The sequence below is a fragment of the Oncorhynchus clarkii genome, chromosome 3 (genome assembly GCF_045791955.1).
Source record: "Oncorhynchus clarkii lewisi isolate Uvic-CL-2024 chromosome 3, UVic_Ocla_1.0, whole genome shotgun sequence".
NCBI classification, from domain to species: Eukaryota; Metazoa; Chordata; class Actinopteri; order Salmoniformes; family Salmonidae; genus Oncorhynchus; species Oncorhynchus clarkii.
Window position 1 is genome coordinate 2468534 of NC_092149.1, and position 11289 is coordinate 2479822.

The 11289-nt window shown below is 45.9% G+C and overlaps 1 protein-coding gene across 1 annotated transcript in view; it reads left to right on the forward strand.

The window, feature by feature from the left end:
- Nucleotides 1-11289, forward strand: part of LOC139405575 (protein MTSS 1-like) — a 112824-nt gene that overhangs the window by 66656 nt on the left and 34879 nt on the right. The window contains exons 4-6 of the mRNA XM_071147987.1: nucleotides 5999-6083; nucleotides 7088-7179; nucleotides 7755-7829. Of these exons, the coding sequence (XP_071004088.1) occupies nucleotides 5999-6083; nucleotides 7088-7179; nucleotides 7755-7829 (252 nt within the window). The remainder of the gene's footprint in view (nucleotides 1-5998; nucleotides 6084-7087; nucleotides 7180-7754; nucleotides 7830-11289) is intronic.

Consider the following 11289-nt stretch of genomic DNA (forward strand, 5'->3'; position numbering starts at 1 on the left):
GGGAAGGCTTTCCTACCAGATGTTGGAACATTGCTGCTATAACAGCCTCCACTCTTCTGGGAAGGCTTTCCTACCAGATGTTGGAACATTGCTGCTATAACAGCCTACACTCTTCTGGGAAGGCTTTCCTACCAGATGTTGGAACATTGCTGCTATAACAGCCTCCACTCTTCTGGGAAGGCTTTCCTACTAGATGTTGGAACATTGCTGCTATAACAGCCTCCACTCTTCTGGGAAGGCTTTCCTACCAGATGTTGGAACATTGCTGCTATAACAGCCTACACTCTTCTGGGAAGGCTTTCCTACTAGATGTTGGAACATTGCTGTGGGGACTTGCTTCCATTCGGCAACGAGCATTAGTCAAGTTCTTCCGACAACGATCTCGACAAACCATTTCTGTATGGACCTCGCTTTGGGGGGGAATTGTCATGCTGAAACAGGAAAGGGCCTTCACCAAACAGTTGCCACAAAGTTGGAAGCACAGAATCATCTAGAATGTCATTGTATGCTATTTCCATCCACAGGAAATGAAGGGGCCGAGCCTGAACCATGAAAAACAGCCCCAGACCATTATTCCTCATCCACCAAACTTTACAGTTGGCAGCTGGTGGAGTGTGATTCATTACTCCAGAGAATGCGTTTTGCACTGCTCCAGAGTCCAATGGTGGTGAGCTTTACACCACTCCAGCCGACGCTTGGCATTGCGCATGGTGATCTTAGGCTTGTTTGCGGCTGCTCGGCCATGGAAACCCATTTCATGAAGCTCCCGACGAACAGTTCTTGTGCTGAAGTTGCTTCCACAGGCAGTTTGGAACTTGAAGGGGTGTCCACATACTTTTGTAAACATAAGTGTATGTTTGTTTACAAACACCACACCGAGCAAACGGAAGCTTTGTGATGTGACAACCCACTGTTGTGCAGCGCAAGAGAGGTGATCAGGTTACACTTGAAATGCACTACTAATGTTTGCCAGCTAAATATTTTCTAAGTTTAACTATCTAAGATGCGCCAAATCAATTCTCTCCAGGGCTCCTGCTATGCATTTGGTTTGTTTGCTAAGTGGCTAGCTTGCAAGATCAAGGTTATTTGGTTAAAGCAGAGACAACCAATCCCCTCCTGGATCCAGATCCAGATCAATTAGCTTGGGCTTATTAGCGTTTAGCTAAGGTCCGCTATGGGAATTCGCTTGTTAGCATTTAGCTAGCATCCGCTATAGAATTCTATGGAATTTGCTAGTACTTTGTTAGCATTTAGCTAGCGTCCGTTTTTTTTTTTTTTATGTTTGGAAAGAAATCAAACTCCTTGTGTGCACTGCCGGTAATACCGTATACCTCGGTATGGTACAAGAACAGTATAAAAATCTGGATCCCGCCAAACCCGAGTTTAAACACTTCTTATGGACGTTGTTTCTACTCCAGTTCTGTGTGAATGGCCCCTGACATTCGTTAGGCCTAAGACCCAAACACAGCTACATTTTCTGTCCACAACCCACCAAATCCAACCCTGTTTCAAGGGGCCTAAGATCCAACCCTGTTTCAAGGAGCCTAAGAACCAACCTTGTATCAAGGAGGCTAAGATCCAACCCTGTGTCAAGGGGCCTAAGATCCAACCTTGTATCAAGGGGTCTAAGATCCAACCCTGTATCAAGGGGTCTAAGATCCAACCCTGTTTCAAGGGGTCTAAGATCCAACCCTGTTTCAAGGTGTCTAAGATCCAACCCTGTTTCAAGGTGTCTAAGATCCAACCTTGTATCAAGGGGCCTAAGATCCAACCCTGTATCAAGGGATCTAGGATCCAACCCTGTATCAAGGGATCTAAGATCCAACCCTATATCAAGGGGTGTAAGATCCAACCCCTGTATCAAGGGGTCTAAGATCCAACCTTGTATCAAGGGGTCTAAGATGGGTTATTGTGGGGTTATTATAAGCTGTTAACAAATCACCCTCCACCCCCACCCACTACCATACAAGCTCCAACAAAAGCAGTAGGTCTCAGTGAGTTTCTGGAAGTGATGTTGAAGTCCCGTCCTGCAGAGCTGTTCATTCATTCCACAGTAGAGCAGTCTGCTCCATGCAGGGTTAAACAGAACAGACCTTCACTCACACTGGGCAGGACACTGAGGACAGACAATGGTCCTGCCAGTCAATGTCAAGCCTCTTGTCTGACTTGGGAGTGTTTACTGGTCTAGAGGAGGCCCCAGCTGGTTGTAAGGTTCTGGTGAGGCTTTACTGCCATGGCCTGGGCATGGAGACATAAACCACGTGCCCAGCTAAACACAGACAGGAACACACACCAACTGTACACACACGTCTGTCTGTCTGTCCTTCATCCAGGCTGTGTGTTAAGCCTAAATGGGATCCTGCAGCGTTAATAAGCATTAATAGCTCTTTAAGCCAGAGGAAGTGATTTGTAAAAAGGCCTTTTTATTTCTAATTAATCTCCTAGCAGATTAGTCAGTCGTAGCATGGTCCGGCGTTTTGAGCCCAGGCACAGAGGCTGTCAGGCTGGCCAAGAGCAAATGAAACCTGCCTTGTAAACTTTATGCAAATTTGATTTTTGTCATTTTTAATTGAACCTTTATTTAACTAGGCAAGTCAGTGAAGAACAAATTCTTGTCTACAATGACGGCCAAACCCGGACGACGCTGGGCCAATTGTGTGCCGCCCTATGGGACTCCCAATCACAGACAGTTGTGATACAGCCTGGGATCGAACCAGGGTGTCTGTAGTGGCGCCTCTAGCGCTGAGATGCAGAGCCTTCGACAGCTGTGGCCACTCGGGAGCTACTAGCTTGGTCCCAGACCTAAAGGCCTGTGTGCTCTAGCCAAGCTGAAGACGATAAAGGAGTTGACTAAGCTAAAGCACATTCACATCTGGACCTGACCACTGCAGCTGTACTGTTCCCTGTCTGTGTCTCTAGTGTCTCTATGTTACAGCAATGTTTGGCTGCAGAGCCTTAGTTAATGGGGTGTTGTAGTTCAGCAGGGGTCCTGTCCTGTCCTAGCTGCTCTGTCCTGTTGATGAGGCAGAGACAGAGAGGGGAACAATACCCTGGGAGGAAGTCCCCGTGAGGGAGACAATGTGTCCGTCCGCTGCAGCTCGGTCCCTGGACCTCGGGGGTCGTACAGCTGCTGGGACCTTTCAGTGTTTAGGGGGGGACCATGGGCGGTCTTTCAGTGTTTTGGGGACCAGGGGCCTTTGTGTAGGCTTGGTACCCCTGGAGGAATTTGACAAGTGTGTTGTGGCACCTCATTGCTACTCCTCTCCCATACATGGACCACATACCCAGCTAAACACAGGATTTCCCGGTGGCTTCGACAACCATGGCCGTAATGCCCCCTTGTGTGGCCGTAATGCCCCCTTGTGTGGCCGTAATGCCCCCTTGTGTGGCCGTAATGCCCCCTTGTGTGGCCGTAATGCCCCCTTGTGTGGCCGTAATGCCCCATAATCCATGCCTTGCAGCCGCCATAGTGGCCCTTGTGGACTGAATATAGTACTTGTACATCCCTCCTCCCGGCTGCCAATCGCCCTGCTCCGAAGCACCTCTCACTCACATGGCTCTTTCAGATATATCTCAATTCTTATTGGCCAATGGCCATCACGTGATGGAATCCTTCTCACAGGCATCACAGCTCTGAAGTAGGCTACTAGTGAAGACACATCGGGGATTCAACGTCACGAGTCCTTCTTATTGAATTTAGAGGTGCATGTTGAAAACGTTACAGAAACAACTGTCCACATTGACTTTTTCGTCAGGCAACAAGATGAGTAACGAACAGCAAGAGCACGAGCCTATGTTAATATACTATCCCCCCCCCATAGGACAAACGTTGACCCGTTCTATTGGTCAGCTTGTCCTTCTGTGTGAGAAATAAATATTCCAAACTGACTCTGGGACAGTTGTGGGACGACAGATGACAGATTAATACCACCACTGAATATCAAAAACATTTACAAAGCAATGAGGCTGATGCAACAGATCAGAACGTTTAGCCTAAAAATGTTGATCAACTATTAGGCTATATCTTCACTATCTTCACATTATAAACTATTAGGCTATATCTTCACTATCTTCACATTATAAACTATTAGGCTATATCTTCACTATCTTCACATTATAAACTATTAGGCTATATCTTCACTATCTTCACATTATAAACTATTAGGCTATATCTTCACTATCTTCACATTATAAACTATTAGGCTATATCTTCACTATCTTCACATTATAAACTATTAGGCTATATCTTCACTATCTTCACATTATAAACTATTAGGCTATATCTTCACTATCTTCACATTATAAACTATTAGGCTATATCTTCACTATCTTCACATTATAAACTATTAGGCTATATCTTCACTATCTTCACATTATAAACTATTAGGCTATATCTTCACTATCTTCACATTATAAACTATTAGGCTATATCTTCACATACGGCCTTGGTACCCTAGCAGATAGCCTTGGTGCCCTAGCAGATGGCCTAGGTGCCCTAGCAGATAGCATTGGTGCCCTAGCAGATGGCCTTGGTGCCCTAGCAGATGTTCTTGGTGCCCTAGCAGATGGCCTTGATGCCCTAGCAGATAGCCTTGGTGCCCTAGCAGATGGCCTTGGTGCCCTAGCAGATGGCCTTGGTGCCCTTGCAGATGGCCTTAGTGCCCTAGCAGACAGCCTTGGTGCCCTAGCAGACGGCCTTGGTACCCTAGCAGATAGCCTTGGTGCCCTAGCAGATGGCCTTGGTGCCCTAGCAGATGGCCTTGGTGCCCTAGCAGATGGCCTTGGTGCCCTAGCAGATGTTCTTGGTGCCCTAGCAGATGTTCTTGGTGCCCTAGCAGATGGCCTTGGTGCCCTAGCAGATGGCCTTGGTGCCCTGGCAGATGGCCTTGGTGCCCTAGCAGATAGCCTTGGTGCCCTGGCAGATGGCCTTGGTGCCCTGGCAGATAGCCTTGGTGCCCTAGCAGATGGCCTTGGTGCCCTAGCAGATGGCCTTGGTGCCCTAGCAGATGGCCTTGGTGCCCTGGCAGATAGCCTTGGTGCCCTATCAGATGGCCTTGGTGCCCTAGCAGATAGCCTTGGTGCCCTAGCAGATGGCCTTGGTGCCCTAGCAGACGGCCTTGGTGCCCTAGCAGACGGCCTTGGTGCCCTAGCAGACGGCCTTGGTACCCTAGCAGATGGCCTTGGTGCCCTAGCAGATAGCCTTGGTGCCCTAGCAGATAGCCTTGGTGCCCTAGCAGATGGCCTTGGTGTCCTAGCAGATGGCCTTGGTGCCCTTTTGGTGCCCTGGCATCTCTTGAAGGCCATTTGGCCTTGCCCCTAAAATCCTGAAATGCCAGGCCCCTCCCCCATTGGGCCTTTAGGTTTATTACTGGTGATGGTTCTAGAACTCACCGTTGTGTTTTGTATCAAAAAGTGGGTTGGGCCTCTTTGTATGTAAGGAGAGAGCAGCGTTCTCTAGTGTTTATTTACAAAGCACTCATGCTGAAACCTCCTATTTATCTATCATCGTTAATTACCAAACCCAGTCACAGGCTTGGATAACATTGGAGGCCCCTTCGGTCTCCACCGAGTTGGGTAAAGCTACTTTTAGTTGTTTTTTTGTGCCATTTATGTGGAACAGCTTTACAGAGCTCTCTGAAATGAAATGAGTAATGATCTGAGACCTCTAAGTTGATACACGTGTCTGTTTCTCTTAATATGTTGTGTGGTTTGTGTATATTGTGTGTTGTTGTATATGTTTGGTGTATTTATGCCGGGCTCGTCTGGAAAAGACTCCATAGACTCAGTATGACTTTCCTGTCAAAATAAAGGCTTAATCATTATGTGAAGTGTCCTATGCTGATTGGTTCAGCTCTAACCAGGATGTATTGTTTGTGTGTTACAGGAGGCACCAGGGACATTGGTTCAGCTCCCACCAGGATGTGGTGTTTGTGTGTTACAGGAGGCACCAGGGACATTGGTTCAGCTCTAACCAGGATGTGTTGTTTGTGTGTTACAGGAGGCACCAGGGACATTGGTTCAGCTCTAACCAGGATGTGTATGAGACACAGAAGCATCGAGGCCAAGCTCAGAGACTTTTCAATGTAAGGATGTCCTCATTTACAACGACACTACTAGACCATCATTTACAATACATGTCACTTTGAACAAAATTAAGAAGTGTGTGTGTGTGTGTGTGTGTGTGTGTGTGTGTGTGTGTGTGTGTGTGTGTGTGTGTGTGTGTGTGTGTGTGTGTGTGTGTGTGTGTGTGTGTGTGTGCGTGTGTGTGTGCGTGTGCGTGCGTGCGTGCGTGTGTGTGTGTGTGTAACAGTGTCGTTAAAGTGAGACATTACTGATGAATCTGTAGAATGTCACCCAGCTCAGCCGATTCTCGTCTTTCCCAGCATTCCACTGTCTCGGGCATGTCTGGTCCACGACACACACACACACACACACACACACACAGTCACACAGGGGGATCTCTAATTTCTTCAAGGCATTTTGGAGAAATTCTTCTTGCGTCTCCATGGCTGTGACAGTGTGCAGTAGTAAACCTAGGTGCCTGTGGTCTAGCCTAGCTACACACACACGCACACACACACACACACACACACACACACACACACATAAATGAAAAACACACACACTGTCTGGCTGTCTCTCTGACAACATGTGTCCAGACCAGAGAGTCCAGGGTGTTATATTAGTCTCAGCTGTCGGGCTCACATCACCACTATGCCCCGCCCCCTCATCACCACTATGCCCCGCCCCTCATCACTGCTATGCCCCGCCCCCTCAGTACTGCTATGCCTCCCCCCTCATTACAGATATGTCCCACTCCCCTCATTACTGCTATGCCCCGCCCCCCCCCCATTGCCACTATGCCCCGCCCCCTCATCACCACTATGCCCCGCCCCTCATCACTGCTATGCCCCGCCCCCTCAGTACTGCAATGCCCCCCCCCTCATCACCAGTATGCCCCACCCCCCCTCACCACTATGTCCCTCTCTAGTGAAAGATTGGCCTTTTGGTGGGCTAGGAGAGATCCTAATAAATAACACTGGATTTCTAATGTTTCTCACCTTTGTGATTTTGCTGTGACCTGCAGGGCTTTCATGGACTGCATGATCAACCCTCTACAGGATCAGATGGAGGAGTGGAGGAGAGGAACCAACACTCTGGATAAGGACCATGCTAAAGGTATCATCATAACATATAGATATATAATAATATAGAGAGGAACCAACACTCTGGAGAAGGACCATGCTAAAGGTATCATCATAACATATAGATATATAATAATATAGAGAGGAACCAACACTCTGGAGAAGGACCATGCTAAAGGTATCATAACATATAGATATATAATAATATAGAGAGGAACCAACACTGGATAAGGACCATGCTAAAGGTATCATCATAACATATAGATATATAATAATATAGAGAGGAACCAACACTCTGGATAAGGACCATGCTAAAGGTATCATCATAACATATAGATAGATATATAATAATATAGAGAGGAACCAACACTCTGAATAAGGACCATGCTAAAGGTACCATCATAACATATAGATAGATATATAATAATATAGAGAGGAACCAACACTGAATAAGGACCATGCTAAAGGTACCATCATAACATATAGATATATAACAATATAACCATACACAACAAGCCAGTGTCATATACACTACATGACCAAAAGTATATGGACACCTGCTCGTCGAGCATCTCATTCCAAAATGTTGACCCCATTTCCCCCCCACAGAGTACAAGAGAGTTCGGAGTGAGATCAAGAAGAAGTCTTTAGACACTCTGAAGCTACAGAAGAAGGCAAAGAAAGGTACTCTATCCATCTATCTTCTATCTATCTATCTATCTATCTATCCATCCATCCATCCATCCATCCATCCATCCATCCATCACTTCTCTACTGGCTGTGCCATACAAATATAATTATTACAACATTATGTACGATACATATAATGTCAGTGGGCTTGGCCATATGAAGTATAGTGTGAACCCTGTACCTCTATGGGCTGTCGTTTCCCCTTGAGGTCAAACCTACACAGTCCATGTAGTCTAAAGGAAATAGAGTTGAACGTCAATGAGGCTACTCAGGGACTCTACAGTATAAAACACAGTACATGTTTATGTAACATTTACTATACATAGTACATCTCTTTGTTCCTTTATCATCTCTGAACGTCAATCTCTAACGTACATGTGGTACGCTTAGGCAAATGGACATGCAAATTGAGTTGAACATCCTTCCCTACCGAATGTCTTTACTCTATGCTATGGTTTCGGTTAAGTTTATGTAAGACTGTTCCTGATCCCTGTCAGACTCTGCGGATGGTCAGATATCATCTTGTACACAGGAATCTGTCTAAATGATGTCTGGAAACATGGAGGAGGAAAAACAACAGAGTCAGCTCATGTTGACCGTCATTATACTGAAACCAGGACACTGGCTGTGTCCCAAATGGCATCATGTTCCCTATATAGTGCACTACTTTAGACCAGGGTCTATAGGGCTAGGGCCCAAAAGAAGTGCACTACATAGGAAATAGGGTGCCATTTGGAACAGATTTTCTGCTCAACTTCTGAGTATCAGTTTGTGTCTTCTCCTCGTAGGACAGCGCATCCCAATTGAATAAGCATATGCAGTCAGTCAGTCTTTGTGCAGGCCCGACGCACCATGAAAGGAAATGGAGACGCTATTGAAGAGGTTCAATATGTGTCTAGACAGAGAGACAGATGAGAGAGAGCGTCTATGGGAAGCTCCTATTCAAGCTGTCAGTTATCTTGAGTGACTAAAAGTCCAGTTGAAATTTCAAAATGGCCGTCTTGAAAGCACCAAAACATCTATGCATTTTCTGCATTTCAAAGTGAACTTCAACTTTTTTTAAAAACTTCTTTGGCTCAAATACTGTGCTGTTGTATTTCCATGGTGCAGTATTTAGCAGTATGCACCTGGTCTTCTTGTTCCAGTGTTATTAGATGTCCTATCTAGAGGAGCAGTATTTAGCAGTATGCACCTGGTCTTCTTGTTCCAGTGTTATTAGATGACCTATCTAGAGGAGCAGTATTTAGCAGTATGCACAAGGTCTTCTTGTTCCAGTGTTATTAGATGTCCTACCTAGAGGAGCAGTATTTAGCAGTATGCACCTGGTCTTCTTGTTCCAGTGTTATTAGATGTCCTATCTAGAGGAGCAGTATTTAGCAGTATGCACCTGGTCTTCTTGTTCCAGTGTTATTAGAAGTCCTATCTAGAGGAGCAGTATTTAGCAGTATGCACCTGGTCTTCTTGTTCCAGTGTTATTAGATGTCCTACCTAGAGGAGCAGTATTTAGCAGTATGCACCTGGTCTTCTTGTTCCAGTGTTATTAGATGACCTATCTAGAGGAGCAGTATTTAGCAGTGTGCACCAAGTGGCGCAGCGGTCTAAGGCATTGCATCTCAGTGCTAGAGGCGTCACTACAGACAACCTGGTTCGAATCCAGACTGTATCACAACTGGCTGTGATTGGGAGTCTCATAGGGCGGCGCACAATTGGCCCAGCGTCGTCCGAGTTTGGCAGGTGTAGGCCGTCATAACGTATTGATCAAAACCACCTGAAACACTGAACTAGCTAGTCTAAATGTCTTGATAAAAACCAGCTGTAACACTGAACTAGCTGACCTAAATGTCTTGATAAAAACCAGCTGTAACACTGAACTAGCTGACCTAAATGTCTTGATCAAAACCAGCTGGAACAGGAAACTAGCTAGCCTAAATGTCTTGTTTAAAGCCACCTGAAACAATGATATAGCTAGCCTAAATGTCTTGTTTAAAGCCACCTGAAACAATGATATAGCTAGCCTAAATTATCAAAACCTGCAGAAACACTAAACTAGCTAGCCTAAATGTCTTGATCAAAACATCTGAAACACTGAACTAGCTAGCCTAAATGTCTTGATCAAAACATCTGAAACACTAAACTAGCTAGCCTAAATGTCTTGATCAAAACATCTGAAACACTGAACTAGCTAGCCTAAATGTCTTGATCAAAACATCTGAAACACTGAACTAGCTAGCCTAAATGTCTTGATCAAAACATCTGAAACACTGAACTAGCTGACCTAAATGTCTTGATCAAAACATCTGAAACACTGAACTAGCTAACCTAAAATGATCAAAACTACCTGAAACCCTGAAGTAGCTAACTAAATGACCAAAACCACTGAACTAGCTAGTCTAAATGTCAAAAATCAAAACCACCTGAACTTAAACGCCTTAATTAAAACCACCTGAAACACTGACCTAGCTATCCTAAATGTTTTGATCAAAACCACACTGAACTAGTTAGCCAAAATGACCAAAACTACCTGAAACACTGACCTAGCTATCCTAAATGTTTAGTTTTTCTACAAGATTGAACCAATACACACTTTTCTAGTCTCTCCTATGAGAGGCCCTGTGCCCTATGCTATGAGAGGCCCTGTGCCCTATGCTATGAGAGGCCCTGTGCCCTATGCTATGAGAGGCCCTGTGCCCTATGCTATGAGAGGCCCTGTGCCCTATGCTATGAGAGGCCCTGTGCCCTATGCTATGAGAGGCCCTGTGCCCTATGCTATGAGAGGCCCTGTGCCCTATGCTATGAGAGGCCCTGTGCCCTATGCTATGAGAGGCCCTGTGCCCTATGCTATGAGAGGCCCTGTGCCCTATGCTATGAGAGGCCCTGTACCCTATGCTATGAGAGGCCCTGTGCCCTATGCTATGAGAGGCCCTGTGCTTTACTAGGAACTATAAGGAATGGGTCAATCCTGACTTCAAGGGGGAAGTTTTCACCTTTGGACACGTGAACAGGGGAGCGTTTAACGCCATATATCTGTCTAGACTGAATTCTTCAAACATGTTTTTCCAGCTTGGCCTCTTCGTTATGAAGGCTGTTATTAGTGCAACGGGTTCACCCTCACAAACAGTCCTCTTTGGCAGATCAAACAACTAGACCCATGTTGGGTCATATAATGAATGCAGTGATATATGTCAGTGTCGACGCGGACAATTTTGTAAGTCGCTCAGTTTATCCTAAGAGTCTGGCGAAGCTAAAGGGCCATTATTAGACGCACAGTGACAGTCACAGAGACAGTCACAGAGACGGTCACAGAGACGGTCACAGAGACGGTCACAGAGACGGTCACAGAGACAGTGACAGTCGCAGTGACAGTCACAGTGACAGTCACAGTGACAGTGACAGTCACAGTGACAGTCACAGTGACAGAGACAGTGACAGTCACAGTGACAGTCACAGAGACAGT